Here is a 17421-nt window from a genome sequence, read left to right on the forward strand (position 1 = left end):
CGGCCCCGCCACCCCCGCTTGGCACGGGACGTCCTGTCCTGTCCCGTCTTGCGGCACCCGGGCACGCGGCTGCCCCGCCAGGCGGGGGTACCCCCACACTAGGGATGTCCTGGGGATCCCCCCCATTCATTGCTCCCCCTCTCCCTGGGGATGCGGTGCCCCCGAGTGCAAAGTACCGCTACTCACATGCCAGGCACGGGGAACCTGAGGGACAGAAGTTGCAACTAGACGATGTTTACGGTCCTTTGCAACCTAGCCCAGTATATGATATGATTCTATGATATAACCCTCCCTCAGATCATCGGGCATCCTCAGGTTTTGATCATCCTGGGGACATCCCCTCCCAGTTCACAAAGCACCCTCTGGGATATAAGGCACTGTGGAGACACCACCACCACCCACACCCCTTCCACAGAGCTTGGGGTGTTCCTGAGCACTGGACATCACAGGTATGCCCCATTCACATTCCCCTTTTCAAGGGCATGAGCCCCACGGAAGTCTTCTCATCCAGATAAATCCTGTCGGGAATAAGGCATCTGCAGGGCACACCCATTCAAATGCCAGTCTCCTCAATCTGTGTACAGCATCGGGCATCTCCTGGGCACAGAGCATCCTGGTGTTCCCACATCCACAGTTCACCTGCAGTCACGAGCTCTTCCAAGGCTCATTGCCCCCCACTCCTCAGACATGAGACATTCTGGGGAACTACTTCATCCATTCAGTGCACTCCCAGGCCTCTTGGCACCCCAGGACAGAGGGCACTGCAAGGCGCTGTCCATCCACTGTTCCCCTGCAGCAAGCCCTTCCTCCATCCTCTCAGCACCCCTGAGCATGGGCTCCCAAAACAGCCAGCTCCCTGGACTCTGGGCTCCTGCTCATCAGTGACAGGGGCTGCAGGGGAACAGGAGCCCAGCCCAGGGAGAGAAGGGGCACCTGGTGGGGGGATGCAGTGAGAGCATCACCCAGCACCAGTCCCATTCTTCACCCACATCTGGGCTGGTAAGGGTGGCAGAGGTTGGCAGTGAGTAGGCACCACGGAAAAGTTTGGGGAAAGCATCATCCATCTGGGGAAACTGAGGCATGAATTTAGGGGAGGGGAAGTCTATGAGAAGTGGGGGCAATTTATGTCACCCCTGTCCCTGTTGCCACCCCGAGGGTGGCAGGGAGAGGCTGAAGGTGGTGGGTGCGTGGCAGGCGGTCGCCCGGCAGGGGGAAGGCGGGTGGGGAGGGGAAGAGGGGGAAGCGCGGGGCTGCCAAAATCAACTCCGGGCGGTGCAAACACCCGGCCAGCTGCGCGGTGTAGCTAGGGAAACACGGCACAGCTGGAGCACAACAGGCCCCTGCCTCCCCAGAAGGCTTCTCCTGGGCCTCCCCGCAACCCAGCGAGCAGCTGGGGGGGCTGGAGCCCACCGCCCCCTGCCCCAGTGCCAGCATGGGGCCGCCCATCTCCAGCTTATCCATGGCTGCCCCATCCCATTCCCTGCGCTGGTCTGGCACACGTCTCCACGCAGTGTGACACCTCTTCCGGGCAGGGCAGTGGGACAGGGGGCTTGGCCTTGCCGGGGACCTGCCCGTGACACGGCCTGGCAGAAGGCAGCAAGGAGTAGCTAGGCTTACCCCGGTGGGACAGCCCCCTGGCATCACCAGGGCTGGGACACTGCCAGGACCTGGGGCATCCCCCGGGCATGGCTGTCCCTGACACCCTGCTGCTTTCAAGCACGTCCTGCGAGCAGCGACCATGCCTGGCAGCATGGCACCCCTTGGCCCCGTGCCCTCCCCGCGCTCCCCAGCAGTGTCACTGACCTGTCCCCCCTCCTCTCTCCCGACGTCCTCGCTGGCCGAGGATCCGGCGACGCGGAGGGCAGGGAAGGGTTGGGGTCTGTGTGGCTGTGCCAGCGTCGCTGCGCGGTGCCCGCTGCGGCACAGCAGCGGCTCTGGGGACGGCGGGACGTGAGCGGGGCTGAGCAGGGAGGAGGCGGGCGATGGCTCCCAGCTGTCCCGCCGGTGCCAGGAATCCGGTGCTGGCTCTGTGCACCCAGAGCTCGTCACAGTCTCCTGGCTCGTCTGCGGGACACGGGGAAGAGATGAGGGAAGCTCCCTCCCCTTTCCCGGGGAAAGGAAGGAGAGACGGGGAACCCGCCTGGCTGCAGCCCCTCAGCACAGGGGAATCTGAGGCACGGGGTGCCAGAGTGAGAGGGGCTGCAAGGGTATCCGGCACTGCCAGGCTGGGAGCAGGGTGGTATGCTGGCATGGGGCCTGTTAGGTCAGGAGGGTGCTGGGTATCCCTGCCCAGGAAGGCCCCTGCCTGGGCATCCCTCGTCCACAGCCAGGGTGTGCCCCCATCAGTAGGCAAAAGTGGCTTGACAGCCTTGGGGGTCCCTGTGCTCTTGGAGAGGGGATGGTGCCAGCCAGCGCTGGGAAAAGGTCCCGGTCCCACCAGCTGCTTCCCAGCACTCACACATGTGTGCAAGGAGCAGAGCACGGCACAAAGGCACCTCTGAGGCTCCAGAGCTGGGCCTGGCACCGGCACATCCCCAATGGGGCTGCCAGCTGTGGGCAGCTGGAGCTGGCTGGAGCTGCACCACGATGGAGATGGCTCGCCATGGGCAGCCTCAAGCCTGGCACTTTCAACCCTCCACCATCTCTCCCAGAGTGTGAACTGGCTTGTCACTGATGGGGAGGTGATTGTCCCACGGGGTGTTTCCTGGCCCAACAAAGTAGAGGTGGGAAGCCCCAGTGACGCCCTACAGAACAGCCTGTAGCTCTGCTGGGGCTTTGTGGGCACGTGCCCTGCCCAGTGGTGAGGGTTGCATGGAATATTCCAGAGGATCGTGGTGCCAGGGCTGTGCCATGCCTGGCGTGGGGGCGTCTCAGCAGGCCCTCACCCGAGCTCTGCCCTCCGCAGCTCCCATTGTCTGCCCTCATTAGCTGCTGCCTGCTCGCGGCTTTGAACATGAGCCCGGCTCAGGGCGACAGGAAGGAGCCTCTGTTCCCCAGGGATGGAGTCGTGGTGAAACTGGATGCCCTGGGCCCCCCTTCTCACAGCCTCCCGCTGCCTTCTGGGCTCCCCAACACACCCTCCAGGCACAAGCCTGAAGATGGGAAGGCATATGGGGCACCCCCTCTCTCCAAAAAGAGCCCCCCTTGACTGCCCCGCCCCGTTGCGGGATGCAGAGAGCCGTCAGCCACCCCAAAGCTTTGTGCCGAGCGTGGCTTGTGCCGTGTCTAATCCCCCCGGCCTCACACACACGCGGCGGGGCGGGGGGGGCTGTCGTAATGGGTGGAAATATCTCATAATTCACGTTGGACACAGGGATTACAGCCGTTCCGGCAATATTTGCACAACTGGTAGGCGACTTGCAGGGCTGGGCCATCCCAGATGAAGGCCAGGGGGGTCTGGGGATGGAGGGAGTTTTAGGGGTGCTAGGTACGAAAGGGGGATGCAGTTTGGGGGGGCAATGGAGCAGGGGAAGTTGGCTATTTTCTGTATGTGAACACATGGAATTTATTATGGAGGGTGCGTTGCTGACACGGTGGGGGTGGCTGGGGCTCTCGCCTTCATCTCATCTTGCTGTGGTGGCCACAGCTCAGGGAGTGGAATGGAAACCCCAAAACAGTCTCATCTGCCATGCACAGCAGATCCTGGCAGTGTCCCAGAGCAAGATACCTGTTCCCAGTGCCCAGTCAACCCCACAGAGCTCCTTGCTCACAGGAGCACCCAGAGGTGCTGGTGTCCCCCTGACCCCAAATGTCCCCTCCTCAAAAGCTTTGCAGGGTGACCCCAGCAGGAGGAAGGCGGGGGGCATGTGGGGGCCTTGTTTGGCATGGGGATTAGCAAGCTCCCAGAAGCGATGGTGGTCTCCCCCCTCCCCACCGGACATGCAGGCAAATATTTGTGCCCAGACTTCGCAGGACAGCGAGAAGGAATTTCATTCTTGCGCCCACCTGCGGCTCGGCTGCCTGGCATTAACCCCTTCTCCTCTCCATGGGATGGAGGCAGAGGGACGAGGTGCCCTCTCAGCAGGCTCCGTGTGCCCCGTTGGAGTGGAAAGCTTGGCTGAGACACGGGATGGTAGAGGAGGCATAATGGAATCACCCCAGATGCCAGCAGAGGCGCTGGCATTAGGTGCCCTTGCCCAAGGCAAGGAGAGTTTGCCCATGGGCATCCTCTGGGCAGCACCGAGGGCTTTGTGCTGGGGTGCTAGGCAGCATGTGGCTTGCTGAAAATTGGGAAAGGTAAAACCCTGCCATCCTTCATCCCCAAGCTGCTGCACCCCGACCAAGGTGCCCCTTGCAAGTCCGTGTCCCGGCAGCGTGGGTGTTCTCCCGGGACGGCTGTCTGGGAGCAGGACAAGGACCAGGTTGCGCGGGGAGTAGGATTTGCCCACGGCTGTTTATTGGCAATTTGCATATGTAGCAAAAACGCCCGGAGGGTCCAGGAGGGACCCTGCTCCCGGGGACTGCCCGTGCTCGGGGAGGGGCAGCCCGGGTAGAGGGTCCCCCGCTGCCTGGCACCCGTAGAGCCCCGCTGTGCTCCTTTCCCTGGCCCCGGAGCCAGCTGTGCCCTGAGCAAACGGGGCTGTTTGCTCACGCCGGGATTAGCCGCTCTCTTTGTTCCTTTGACTTTCTCTTTCCTTTATGCCAGACCCTTTTATGGGGGCTTCAAAGGGGGCTGAGACCCCCCGCCCTTTCCCTGCCCCTGGAAGGCCAGGTTTGCTTCCCATGCTAGCATTGACATCCTGCGGGTGCCCACCGAGCACATCTGGGTGGCCTGCAGGGACAGCAGCTGTGCCACCGAACCACAGCCTCCCCCCCCCACCCCGGTCCGGCGTCTTCCTCCTCTTCCCCCCCTTCCCTGACTTCTGGCACCTCCTGCTGTCTTCAGCACCTTGGCAAAGTGGGTGCGAACGGCTGTCCCTGCAGCGGGATTCCCAGCACTTTGCACCCTGTAAGGAGAGGTGGGAATCTTGGCACCGGGATCCGGCCAGCTGTGCAGCCCCGCGGCCCCCGCCTGGCTTCCTGTCCCCTGCCAGAGCCCGGCCTGCCTGGCCGGAGCTCCCGTGTCCCTCTGGGCTCCCTGTGCCTCACTTATTGCCCCCACACTCTCTCCCTCTACAGCACGCAACATCCCTGGGGTTGGGCTGGGCCAGAAGCAGGGGCTCTGCCCCACATCCTCCTCTGCCCCCCTGGCAAGGGGCAGTAAGTGCTGGCATTGCCCTTTCCAGCAGAGGAATACCAGGCTGCCCACGGGCACAGGCTCACGCTGCCTGCCAGCTTCTGGCATTGTTGAAAAGGAATATTTTGGAGTAAAGGGACTATTGTGGGCACCTTAGGCTGCCCATGGGGGGTCCATTAGACCTCCAGTTTCCAGTTGCTCTCCAGTTTCCCCTGATGGGTTTGTTTGCCTAATCAAGAAGGAATGCAGGGCACCGCAGCTCTCCAGCCTGGCATCGCCAATGACTTTGCACCCCGGGAGGGACAGGGAATGGACATGGAGGGGGCACGGCAGGGACTGACATGAGGACGGCGGCGGGCCCGAGGCCAGCGCTGGCAGAGGGGCTGACGGGCGTGATTGCAGCTTGTCACGTCCGCAGAAGGGCCACGGCCGTGTGGGGGAAGCCTGGAGGCGTTTGACCCCGGTGCTCACGGGTCCCATTGCTGCCAGCTGTGCCCGGGTGAGCCGGGGCTGCCAGTCTCGTCCCTGGGGTGGTGGCACCCGCTGGACCCCCCATCCAGGCACCCTGCAAGGTGGGCTGCTGTGGGCTGAGCAGGGCACGGGGCAGGTGGAGCGGGGCTGGGGTGTTTACTTTAACTGCTGTCACCCGGCCAGGCGCTGCCGGGAACTGCTGTCCACAGGGACAGGGGTGGGAACGTGCGAGAGTGTGCGAGAGCCGGGGTGTGAGAAGGAAACGCACTCGCTGCAGGGAGATCGGGAGCGAGAGGATATGTGCTGGGAGGCGGGTGTCCCCGAAGGGAAGCCCTGGGGGGCTGCTGGGGCGGGGGGGTTATCTGAGCGTGGTTATCCGGCACTCGGTGCGGGCCAGGGAAGCACACGTGTGTACACGCAGGTTTGAGGGTGCACGTGGTGGGTGTGTACACGTGTGCAGTACTGGGGACACGCACATACACGTGGGCATGGGGATGTGCACCCCACGCCAAAGTGACCAGTGAGAGCTGACTTTGCCAGGGAATGTCAGAGCCGTGCCAGGGCATGGTGCTGAACAGGCCCCTGGTGCTCCTTCTACCCAGAGAGGGGGCATCTGTGGGTGCCTCACCCAGCCCACTCCCAACCAATACCCCTGGTGAAACACGGACTAGCCATAACCCCTGTGATCCATCGCCCTCCCCAGCTCATGGGGATCCCGTGAACCACAGCCATCCCGGCAATCTCCAGCTCCTCGAGTCACCTCTGGTGGATGCAGGAGTCACAGCATGCCTCTGTGGGAGGGTGAACAGGGATGGGGTCTCACTGGGTAAAGGTCACCATGCATGAAGTCCACCTCTGGGAGAGGGTTTTTGGTGGCTTTCATACCTGGCTGCCACAGCCAGGAGCAGAACCTCATTACGGCTGATGTTCCCAGGGCTGTCCAGTGCAGGGTCACTGAAGCCATCCCTTCTGCAGGTACCCTGCACCCCTGGACAGGCACAGCTGAGGCACTGACCACTGAGGTGCTGGCTGCTGAGTGCTCAGGCCTGGAGGCAGGTGAGCAGCCACGGAGGGCGCCCAGGGACGCCCTTCCCGTGCCCTGAGCCAAGGGAGGAAGCGGCCGGAGGCAGGAAGCCTTCCCCCGGGCCCGGGGCCCCTGCTGCGACTTTGCTGGAAGGTCAGCGGCGACACAACAGGAAATCGTGCTGCCTCGGCTGGGCGGCCAGGCCGGAGCCACAGAGCCGCGCCGTGCTGTCCTGGGCCGCTCCCGGCCTCCGGCCCTCCGTCCTGGCTGGGCGGCTCGCGGGGAACCCGCGCCACCACTGCCCTCCATGGAAGGGGGACGGGAGCCAGGGAGCAGCCGCTGGCCCCAGGGTGGAAGATGCAGGGCCGAAGCCCCCAGCTGAGCATGGAGCTGAACAGTGAGTGTGTGGCTAAAAGGGGGGACTGGGTGCGCAGGAAGGGACAGTGGATGCTGTGGCCCCACAGCCGGAGTGTCCCCTGCACGATGAATCCCACTGATGGGCATCAAACCCCAAGGGTGGCTCTGGGCTGGTGGGATCCAGCCCCTGCCAGCATGTAAGGGCAGCCAAGCATCTCTCCATGCTCATCCTAGGAAAACAGGCTGCGCTGAGAATTTTTGGGACAGGTGTAGTGCCAGGGCAGGCAGTGAGGCAGGCAGGAGGATGCAAAGAGGGCACTGGAGAAGCTGTCAGGATGGGCAGTTGCTGGGCACAGTGGTGTGCAGCGGCACTGGGGTAGGCAGTGCTGGCAGGGGAGCACTCAGCCAGGGCAGCAGCCAGGAGCAGATGTTCCCTGTGGGACACTGCAGGCTGGGATTCCCCGAAGTGCACATGACGCCTGGAACTGCTCTTGGCAGGGATCCGGAGGGCTGGTCCTGGTCTGCACAGGGAGTACAGCCCTGCTTCCTTGCCTGGAGTGCGGCCAAAAAACCTGGCAGACATGGCTGTGAGGCCCCTTGGCACACACCACTGGCATGGAAACCCCGGCTCTCCCCCGTGAGCACTGGGCACCCCTCGCTGGCTGACAGGAGAGCAGCACTGAGCCCTCCTCAGCCACTCACACCTCCCCCTGCAATCCCACCACGGGGCCATCAAGACCACCAAAGGGCTGGGGAGAGGACTTGCCACTGCAGGCTTGGCTCTGGGCTGGCACTGCCCAGGGAGGCTGGCACAGTGCACAAGGCAACCCCATCTCCTCCAGGACTGCTCCTCCTCACATCCTTCCTCCTGCACGTGAAAGAGGACCGTGCCAGCCCAACACGGCTGGTCTGTGACAACAGGCTTATCCAGAAGTACATCGTGGAGGCCAAGGACATGGAAAAGAGAGTGGTGAGGATACAGTGTCCCACAAAACCCAAGCCCAGGGACATGCACAGTTTCTGGCACCTCACTTTGATATCTTTCCTCACCAGGACCAGTGCCAGGCCCTGCCTGCACTCAGCTGCCCTGCAGTGCTGCCCTTGGTGGACTTCACTTTCCAGCAGTGGAAATCCAAATCGGTGAGAGGGGCCGGGAGGAGGGTGCTGGCATTGGTGTGCTAACAGGACTGGAGAAGGAACCTTGGCTTGGCTCAACCACCAGAAATGCTGAACAAGATGCTTGTAGGCATATCTGGTGGCACAGGGAGGGTAGAGGACCCCATCCAGACCTAAGGTGAGCACAGGAAGCAATGAGGCCCTGGGGGTCACTCTCTGCTCCCTCAGAACGAGACCAAGCGGCGGGAGATCCTGTGTGACCTGGCCCTGCTGGTGGGTGCTGCAGCAGGGGCCCAGGGCCAGGTGAGCGACGAGTGTGGGGCCAGGCAGCTGAGCCAGCTTTACCGACATGCCAACTCCTTCTTCCTGCTCCTGCAGACCTTCAGCTGGGAGGTGAGACCTCCCCACATGAACCAGAGCATCCTGGCACAGGTTCCAGCTGGGCTGGGTTGGATGCAATGGTGTTTGTCACCCCTCTGTCCCACTCTTGCCCCTCAGGCAGGACACTGGGAGCCGAGCTGCTCCCCACACTCCATGGAGCAGACCCACATCACCAGCATTTTCCTCACCTACCGGCAGCTGGTACAGGGCAAGTTGCGCTTCTTCTTCTATGACTTGGCCAAGGTCTTGTGCAAGCAAGGACAGGGGGACAGCAGAGACCCTCCATGCGGGGCCCAGTGAGGTTGCACACAGGGTTCAACCACAAAGCAATGCTGGAGCAATCCTGCAGGACACTAAGCTGTGCTTTGGGTGCCCAGGAAGATGCCTATAGGGAAAGGGTCGGCACCTGTTCCTTAAGTCTTTATCAACCGTGCAGCGCATGGAGGCAAACAGTGACACTCATGTGCCAGCAGGCACAGGCCCTGCTCCTATCCGGGCAGGCACCTCTACTGTGAATGCTTTTCAATTAAAGAGCTATTTTTCTAAAGAGTTGTGTGTGTCCTTGTGCCCAGGCTCAGGGAAGAAGCCAGCTCCTCTGAGACATGCTCCCAGTTCTGCCCAGTGCCACCTGCAGCAGCTGCCAGTGCTGCAGGATCCTCCAGCATGGCCCCACACAGTGCCTGAGCTGCCATTTCTCCTCTGTACCCACCTACCTCAGGTTTGGACTTCCCATTCCTTTGTGAAGTGGCAGGGACCCCCTTCTACCCCTGCACAAATGTATCCACTCCCTGCCAGCCTCATCTCTCAGCAAGCAGAGCCAGATGCAGAAAACATCCCAGTTTAATCAAAACCAAGGCAGCCTGCCTCAGGATGGTTCCTGAGAGAATGGTCCCCAGTCTCCAGAGGCAGGCAGGCAGCTGTCCCAGTCCTGATGATTCTGGCCAGAGCCAGGGCTGCTGAGCACAGGTGAAGGTGAGGTGATGCCATCAAGCAAGACCGGAGCACCCAGCATGGTTTTCAGTCAGACGTCAGGCACCTCTCTCCTCACAAACAGACGTGGATCCCAGCAGGAGTCGGAAGACACTGGGATGAGGAGGGGAACTGCTTCTGCCTCCCCAGCTCTGAAGAGGCTGAGCAGCATGGATGCTGGAGCAGAATGTGGGCTCTCAGAACTCCAGCTGGATGTCTGTGGGGCAGCCCACGGAGGTGTGCTAGAAGGCCAACTTCTTCATCAGCAGGTAAACACGAGAGTCCACCTCAAACCCGTGCAGGTTGTTTGCGTCTCCCTGCAGCCGCATGAGCAGCCCTCCGTAGGACACATAGGCAGAGCTGAGGTAGAAGGAGAGCAGTAGTGAGAGCAGGGAAGTCCATGGGAGACCCGTGCTGAGATACCAGCGCTCCCCACTCCAGGGCACTGCATCCCCCCACTCCCGACAGGCACTCACAGGCGTGTGGCTGCCTCTGTGGAGGTCTCGTCCCCCTCGATCCGGTACACCTTGCCGTACATCACGTACTCAAACTGGTCTGCCCTGCAACAGCACAGCCCCAGGTCAGCAAGGAATCAAACCTGGCTGTTTCCTCAGCCAGGGAAACAGTGTCCTCTGGGAGAAGTTACAGAATGAATACAGATTGGAAAAGACCTCTTAGATCATTAAGTCCAACCTGTGACTGAGAACCACCTTGTCTACTAGACCAGAGTGCTAGTGCCACATCCAGTCTTTCTTTACACAGTTCCAGGGATAGTGACTCCACCATCCTCCTGGGCAGCCCACTCCAATGTTTAATCACCCCCTCTGTGAAGAAATTCCTCTTAGCGTCCAACCTGAAGCATTCAACCTCAGCACTTCACTTTTTCCCTCGTCCCTGCCCACGTGGGTCCCAGCTGGGCCCTGTACCTGGATGGCCGGTCATCTGTGGGGTTGTACTCGCCGTCATCCAGCGTGCCATCCTCATACAAAGTGCTGGCGATGACCAGGCGGAATTTGTCCCCTGCAAGGAGACCAGAGGAGCAGTGAGAAGGGCAGAGCACGACCAGAGCAGCAGCAGACACAGCCAGAACATGGGGTGGTGGGAAAGGGCCACCATGGCAAGGGATGCTAAACAAGCTCTGTCCCTGCCACCAGTCCTCCAACAGGATTGTGGGGAACATGTGAAAGGTCACATAGGATCCTGTGTCTCCTTGTTCCCCACATCACGGAGGAAACCAGAGCCACAAGGATGCCACTGCTGGTGTTTTCAGGGGACACAACAAGGTATTCACGTATGTCCCCCCAGAGGACTTGGCTGGACCCTGGGCAGGTACATGAGCCCCCTGCAGCACCAGTGTCAGCCCTTCTGTGTTTCATTGAGGGTAATATTCTCTTTTCTGCACATTTAATGTATTTAGCTGCAAAAGTTAATTTTAGGAGGTCTCCCTTAAAGCTGCTAAAGCAGTTTCCCCAGACAGCATCTGTGGAAAAAGGGACAGAGGTGAGCCCAAATGCACAAAAGGAGGTGAACCAGAAACCCAGCTCAGCTCCAGTACACTGGGAGTGCCCTGAACCTCCTGGCACCTGGGGACAACACAGGGGCACAGGGAAGTCTGAGGCAGCTTATTCTTTGATCACAGCAATTCTGGGCTCCATCCTCCCTAACTTCGCCCTGTGCTAGGAGCACGATGGCTTACCGAGGTCCACGGGATAGATCTGGATGTTCACGTCCAGGATGAGATCCATCTTGAAGGACTCGCTCTCGCAGTGCAGACGCGACACTGGGGAGAGTAGCAGAGTCAAGGACCCGGACAGAGAAGAACCCCGAGGGCTGGGCTGGAACAGGGTCGTCTTCCCATTCTCGGCTGGCACCGGAGCCGTTTTCGGATGGGTTTGGGATGGATGCCGGAGCCCGGCAGCTGACGGAGGTGTGCACAGGCAGGGAGAGGAACACGGTGGGGGAGGACCGCAAGGCACGGGGCCCGCGGGGGTGCGGGGGGCGCGGCAGCCGGGCTGGGGAAGCCCTGGGGAAGCGGGGCGCTCCGGGGGCTGGCAACACGCGGAGGGGCCAGCGCCGGCGGGCCTGGCGGACGGGGGACCGGGGGAAGCGGGCCGGGGCCCAACTCACCGCGGTCGAACTTCTTGCCCTCTGGGTCGATGTCCTTCACGTCGAAGATGTCCTCGAACAGGATCCCGGCCATGGCAGCGGCTCCGTTCCCGCTCCCGCCGGGCGCACACCGATTACGCACTCGCACCGCCAAGACGGGGCGGAAGCGGCTTCGCGGTGGGCGGGGCCACGTCCCCGCCAGGACCGGCGGGAGCGCGCGCGATCCTCGTGCCCGCGCACCCGCGCGCTCCCGGCAGGGGGCGCTGAGAGGCCGCGGATGGACCCGCGCGCCGCGGCCCCGCCCCCGGCACGGAGCGAGCTCGGCAGCGCCCCCTCGCGGCGGGGACGGGGAGTCCCGGGAGGGGTCCGGGATGTCCCGGGAGGGGTCCGGGATGTCCTGGGAGGGGTCCGAGATGTCCCGGGAGGGGTCCGGGGTGATACGGGAGGGGTCCGGGGTGATCCGGGAGGGGTCCGGGGATGTCCCGGGAGGGGTCCGGGATGTCCCGGGAGGGGTGATCCGGGGATGTCCCAGGAGGGGTCCAGGGTGACGCGGGAGGGGTCCGGGGATATCCCGGGAGGGGTCCGGGATGTCCCGCGGGGCTCTTGCAGCCCTCGTCCCACACCCGCCGCCTGGGACAGAGGGGCTTCACCCTCGCCCCCCCGATCGCAGCTGGACATCGGTATGATGAGCTGCGCGGACTCAGCCAGAGATGGGTTTCGGAACTGCAGTCCCTACCGGCTTCTTATTCCTCACCCTTATGGAGGGGAGGGAAGTGTGACACCGTCCCCCGTGTCCTGCCGATGAACCGTGAGGGGAGCAGGGGGGTCTGGCACGGCCGGGGGCGGCTCACACGTTGGGCGCCACGGGGTGCTCCATGCTTGGCATCTGGTCGGGAGCTGCAGGTTCAAGAGTTCAGCCCTGTCCTCCCCGTTCTCCGAATGCCAGCCTGCCTGAACAATTCTTCCCTGCCTCAGGAGAGGCCTGGCAGCGGGCACCCTGCACCTCGTTTGGGCAGCGTGTGCCCGCACAGAGCACAGCGGTGGAGCCGGCAGGTGTCCCGGTGTGATGGGGACTGGGGACGGCGGGTGGCACGGCGCGGTGAGTGCGTCACCATCTCCCTAGGGACCACGAGGTCGTGAGCGGGGACATCTACGGGATATTTCCAGGTCGTGGTCCGGTATGGCACCCAGAGTCGAGGTGCCCCAGCATCTGCACCAGGAAGCCTGTCACAAGATGCCTGTGGTCCCCAGAGACTCACAGGTGTGACCTCTCCATGGCATGTCCCCTCCGTGACACGGTGCCAGCGCATCCTCACGCATGCCTGAGGCGCAGGCAGCGGAACGGGGCAGTGTGGTGACACGCAGCGGGGACACTGCCGTCAAGGGGGGTGCTGGTGCCAGGGGTCTGGTGGCTCGTCGGGGCAGCGTGGGCGGTTCACGGCGGGGTCACCCCGCGGCGGTGGGGTCTCAGCGGGGACAGTCCTAATGCGCTGGGACGGAACCTCGGCTCCTTCTAATCATCGTCTGGGTGGGTAACGCCCCCAAGCCCCGCAGCCCCCTCCCCCATTCTGTCCACCCTGGCTAGGGGAGGGGCAGAAACCTCCTCACTGCCAGAATGTGGTGGCCGTAATAGGTTCCCCTCTGGCTCAAGGTGGGAGGCGTGGGCCCTTCCCCAAAGTTTCTGTGCCCTCTTGGCATCCTGCATCCGGCGTGGCCGCTTGTTTGGGGTGCAGGACTGGGCTGGTGCAGGGGACCTGGACAGCGCTGCGTGGGGGACAGCCGGGGCTGTGCAGGTTGCCAGGGGGTGGCAGCAGCACACCAAGCATGGTAGGACAGCCCCAGAGTGTGCCAGAACGGAGGGAGTTCCACAGCCAGGCACACCAGAATGACCAATTGCCCTTTCCAGAATCCTCAGGGTGCTGTCCTGGAGGGACCTGACCTGCCTGGTGGACACCAGCCGGCCGGGGCCAGGGCTTTTTTTCAGGGAGGGGTCCATGTGCCAGCCCCCACTGTACTCAGGGGTACCCATTGGGATCCTGGTGTGATTCAGGCTGGAGGGTCATGGCACGCTGTGCCTCCTGACTGGATGCTCTCAGGGCCACTGCGGGATGACACAAAGGGCTAATCCCACCTGGCTGTGCCTGTCTGCCCCTGCTGAGAGCTGGCACACTCGGTACAGGCCAGCAGGCAGCTGGGACTGTGCTCACCAGCCGGTGAGGCAGCCCCCAGGGGTGCTGCTGCCCGGCGACCCTGCCAGCCGGGACTGCCGTCTGCCTCCCTGCCCTTGTGGGACAGGGCACACCTGAGCCCCCACCGTGGCCAGGGTCATGGGCACACAGCCACCTGCAGGGCCAGATGGGGAAGAGGCGGGGTGGATTTCCAGATGCCCCGCAGACGCCACAGGATCAGGGTGGCAGCTGCAGACTGGCACAGCCCTGGACCTCCTGGGCACTGGCTGTGTAGCAGCACTATGATGCCAAGAGCCATCCTTGTCCCCAAGCCCCCTCCTTGGCCCCATGCCCATGCAACCCTTGGGGCAGGATTGGCCGGGGGGGTTGTTTGCCCTGGCGTAAATCTGACCTGGGTTGGCAGAGGATGGGGCACCCTGCTTTTCCCTGCACTCCAGGCCCATCTGCCCTGGCTGTGCCGTGTGCCGGCTGCTTCTCTGACCCCGTGCCATGTGCCACGCCATGCCATGCCATACTGTGCCCCAGGAGTGTGGGTGACCAGAGGGACTTGTAGCCAGCTAACGCCAGCGTTGTGCAGCCGGGGCTGAACAGACTGTGCTGGCACAGGTGCTGGTGGGGGCTGGGGGGTCAGCACTGCCTTTGCTGCTGTTGCCCAGGGAGAGCCCCTTTGCCAGCCAGGTTCCTGGCGTCGCCTCCTTATCTGGGATTAAACAAACTCTCCTCAGATCCGGTGCCAGGTGCTGCCCCTGTGCCTGTGGGACCAGCCCTTCCCTTTGCCCTTCCATGCCTTCTGCCCTTCCCCCAAGCTGGGAAGTCCATGTGACCCTGGGGTGAAGAACCCCCCAAATTCTGGACCCAGGCTCCCCTTGCTCTGGTCATGCAGTACCCTGGGGTCTCTGTGCAAGACAGGCAGCAGCTCCAAAGCAGGGCACAGAGTGGGACTATCTCTGGCTCTACCTTGGGGCACCCCCAAACCAAAATGCGACCTACACCTCAGCCAGGGAGGTGTATGTGCCCCCTGCATGATGAATCCTGGCAGCACCAGTGCCTGTGGTGCCAGACTCCCCAGAGCAGGGGTACAGCCTCCTCCTTCGTTAGCCGCTTGTCTGTTATCTCCTGCCGATAAATTATACAACACAAGCGCCTTTGAAAGGCAGCCAGGCCTCCATCCGGTGGGGCAGCCTTTGGGGGCCCCACATCAGCCATTGTGGGCTGCTGCCAGCTGCTTTTCCTTGGAGGGGGACAGGGACAGGGTTTTGGGCACTGCTCTGGTGCTGGGGTGCTGGGGATGGGCTCATGGGCTACAATATGGACCCGAAGGGAAAGCAGAAGAGTGGCGGGGGTGAGAAACCTGCCTGCACCCCATGCCCACACCTACTGCTTGTAGGTCTGCCTGCACTCCTGCCCGTGGCCTGGCCTGGACTCCTTGCTCTTCTGCCCATATCCTGCTGCCCAGTTTGGGGTGTGGGGCTGCTGGCTGGTACTTCAGAGGCAGCGGCAATTCCTGTTATCCGCCGGCACAAAGGAGCCGAAAGGCTGCCACCGTTAGGGAAGCAAACAAGGGCAGGGTGAGGCCAGGAAGGTGGGCAACGGCTGGCACCTGCTGGCACCTGTCGTGGTGGTATCCCTGCCCATCCCACTGGGGCAAGGAGCAGGGAGGCACTGTCCCCAGGCCGAGGAACGGGGGTCCCCCGTGCACCCCGATGTGGGGGAGCCAAGGCCATGTGGGCTGCCCAGGGTGGTGCTGCCAGCCCGTGTTGTGCTGCATTCCTCTGCCCTCCCAACAGCTCTGCAGGTGCCCCCATGGGGTGCAGCAATGTGGCCTCCAGGTGCTCATCCCTGCACCCTGCTGGGCCAGTCCCCACCTGGGCTGGGGGTCAGGCAGGAAGAGATGAAGCCAAAATTAAGCTGTTAATGAGCCTGTCTGTCACCAGGCCACCAATTACCCTGGCTGGGAATGAGGAGATGATGGAGCATGACTGGGGGAGGGGAGCAGGATGTGGGGGTCTCCAGCATGGATGCAAGTGGGGGGGTGTCACCATCTCTCTGCAACTTCCTCATCGCCACCAGGCACATCTTGTGGGGTGGGGGACAGAAGGGACCAAGGGGTGACCAGGACATAACCATACCAGAAACTCCAAGGCATCTGGGAAGGGATTATAACTTCCTTTCTCCTCACTGAGGTCCTGAGGAATTCAGCCCCAGCCACCGCCCCTGGCTGGCACAGGGGGTGTCACCAGTGTTGTGAGCTGGCTGTCCTCAGCAGTCAGAGCTTGAGGGGGGCTGTGCTCACAGGAAGCAGAGTCAGTGACTGTCCCCTGGGGGTACTCACAGACCCTCTGGGCTGCTCCTGGCCCCCAGGAAGAGGTACAGCAAAGACGGAGGATTATACCACCACCCCCCCCTCAACTTCTCCTTGTTCTAGTTTGCTGCAGTGCATGGCAGAGGCCCCTGTCTCTGTCCCTGTCCCCAGCTGGGATGGGCCAGGGAGGCCGAATTCCTCCGGGCTGATGCTGATGTCAGTTTTTCCGCGGCACCTCTCGGAGCGGGGCCGGGTGCCTGTCCGGGCTGGCAGAGGGACAGGCCATCTCCCCAGCTGTCATCACAGCTGCCTGTCCCCATGATGGCCCTTAGCAGCACCCGGCCCCAGGAGGGACCTAGGGGCTGCTGGAGACTGGTCTGGGAGCCTGCAGGAGTGAGTTCCTGCTCCTTCATGATGGAAGGGGCTCCATGCTGGACACTGGCAGCGTCTGGCAGCTGCCCACCGTGCCCCTGCCAGACCCATTGAGCTGGAGGGTGGGCTGGGATGAAGGCTGTGGGATTTTGCTGGGATCGGAATTAACTTAACAGCTTTGGAAGACAAACAGATTAGGAAGCTTCAGGGATTGAGGTGAGGATCAGCTAAATTGGAAACAGAGGCAGGCAGCAGCATCCTTCACAAGCTCCACTGCCCTTGCCCAAACCCCCGCCTTACAGCCCAGGGTGCCTTTATGGGGTTCTCACAGTCCCCTCCCATGACCAAGATGATGGTGGGGCTGGTCGGGGCTGGCTCTTTCTTCCAGTTTGGGTCTTGGCCCCACATAAGCAGCCTCTGGGCATTGCTGCCTTAGCCTTCCCTTTTCCTGCCTGTCCCCTTCCTGATCTCAGTGCCCCCTCTCCCTGCCTTCTCTTTCCCCAGCACCCCACTGCATCCCAGCCATGTCCCCTCACACCTCTCCTCACATGCCATGAAGCCACAGCTCTGAAATAAGCAGTCCCAAAATAAGCTTCCTCCTTGGACTCCATAAATCTCAGCAAAGCACTGAGTCACGGGGTCAGTCCTGCAGTCCCCTTTGCTGGCAGGGTGCCCTGCCCCATCCCCACGTGTCCCCCTGGCACCCCAGGAGGGTTTGGGGGTGTGTTGCTACCCCGATAGTATCAGGTCCTAAGGGCAGCCCCAGCCACTGGAGATCAGATCACCAGTAATGAACAACAGCTGGGCATGGGGGCTGGGGACAGAGGAAACAGAGGGGACAATCCTGTCCCCCCTTGAGCAGCCAGGCACATCTCTGGGGACACTGGGCAGCATCAGACCAACAAGCTTTGCTGCCCTTTTTAGGGTGACACCCCCATGGCAGGACCCCCAGTGCTAT

General features: G+C 62.3%; 3 protein-coding genes across 5 annotated transcripts in view; 1 reads left to right on the top strand and 2 right to left on the bottom strand.

Moving 5' to 3' along the window:
- Positions 1–2557, bottom strand: part of CHRD (chordin) — a 10596-nt gene extending 8039 nt beyond the window's left edge. Inside the window, 4 exon segments of the mRNA XM_033516770.1 lie at positions 915–993; positions 996–1053; positions 1132–1929; positions 1931–2557. Of these exon segments, the coding sequence (XP_033372661.1) occupies positions 915–993; positions 996–1053; positions 1132–1929; positions 1931–2251 (1256 nt within the window). The 5' untranslated portion in view covers positions 2252–2557.
- A 3105-nt stretch (positions 2558–5662) lies between these two features.
- On the top strand, positions 5663–9072 carry THPO (thrombopoietin). 2 transcript variants are annotated; one of them, XM_015638248.3, is made up of 6 exons: positions 5663–5748; positions 6623–7068; positions 7871–7998; positions 8082–8168; positions 8373–8537; positions 8643–9072. In XM_015638248.3, exons 2-6 carry the CDS (start codon positions 7029–7031, stop codon positions 8823–8825), a joined length of 603 nt encoding a protein of 200 aa, XP_015493734.1. In that variant the 5' UTR covers positions 5663–5748; positions 6623–7028; the 3' UTR covers positions 8826–9072. The 2 variants fall into 2 exon arrangements, with proteins under 2 accessions (XP_015493734.1, XP_015493732.1); XM_015638246.3 differs by having other exon boundaries at positions 8373–9072.
- Positions 9073–9347: 275 nt separating this feature from the next.
- POLR2H (RNA polymerase II subunit H) lies at positions 9348–11783 on the bottom strand. 2 transcript variants are annotated; one of them, XM_015638249.2, is made up of 5 exons: positions 11622–11771; positions 11191–11274; positions 10421–10514; positions 9971–10054; positions 9348–9854 (listed from the first exon to the last, which is right to left on the bottom strand). In XM_015638249.2, exons 1-5 carry the CDS (start codon positions 11692–11694, stop codon positions 9737–9739), a joined length of 453 nt encoding a protein of 150 aa, XP_015493735.1. In that variant the 5' UTR covers positions 11695–11771; the 3' UTR covers positions 9348–9736. The 2 variants fall into 2 exon arrangements, with proteins under 2 accessions (XP_015493735.1, XP_015493736.1); XM_015638250.3 differs by lacking the exons at positions 9971–10054; positions 10421–10514 and having other exon boundaries at positions 9757–9854; positions 11622–11783.
- Positions 11784–17421: the final 5638 nt, after the last annotated feature.

This window comes from Parus major, chromosome 9 (genome assembly GCF_001522545.3).
Source record: "Parus major isolate Abel chromosome 9, Parus_major1.1, whole genome shotgun sequence".
NCBI lineage: Eukaryota > Metazoa > Chordata > Aves > Passeriformes > Paridae > Parus > Parus major.

Bases quoted from the DNA above. Each gene is read 5' to 3' on its own strand.
- POLR2H (XM_015638249.2), bottom strand. From the start codon at position 11,694: ATGGCCGGGATCCTGTTCGAGGACATCTTCGACGTGAAGGACATCGAC. The intron at 10,515-11,190 runs GTAAGCCATCGT...GTCTCCTTGCAG, and splicing joins GATCTATCCCGTGGACCTCG to GGGACAAATTCCGCCTGGTC. The intron at 10,055-10,420 runs GTACAGGGCCCA...GTGCTGTTGCAG, and splicing joins ACAGATGACCGGCCATCCAG to GGCAGACCAGTTTGAGTACG.
- THPO (XM_015638246.3), top strand. From the start codon at position 7,029: ATGCAGGGCCGAAGCCCCCAGCTGAGCATGGAGCTGAACA. The intron at 7,999-8,081 runs GTGAGGATACAG...TTTCCTCACCAG, and splicing joins AGGACATGGAAAAGAGAGTG to GACCAGTGCCAGGCCCTGCC. The intron at 8,169-8,372 runs GTGAGAGGGGCC...CTGCTCCCTCAG, and splicing joins AGCAGTGGAAATCCAAATCG to AACGAGACCAAGCGGCGGGA.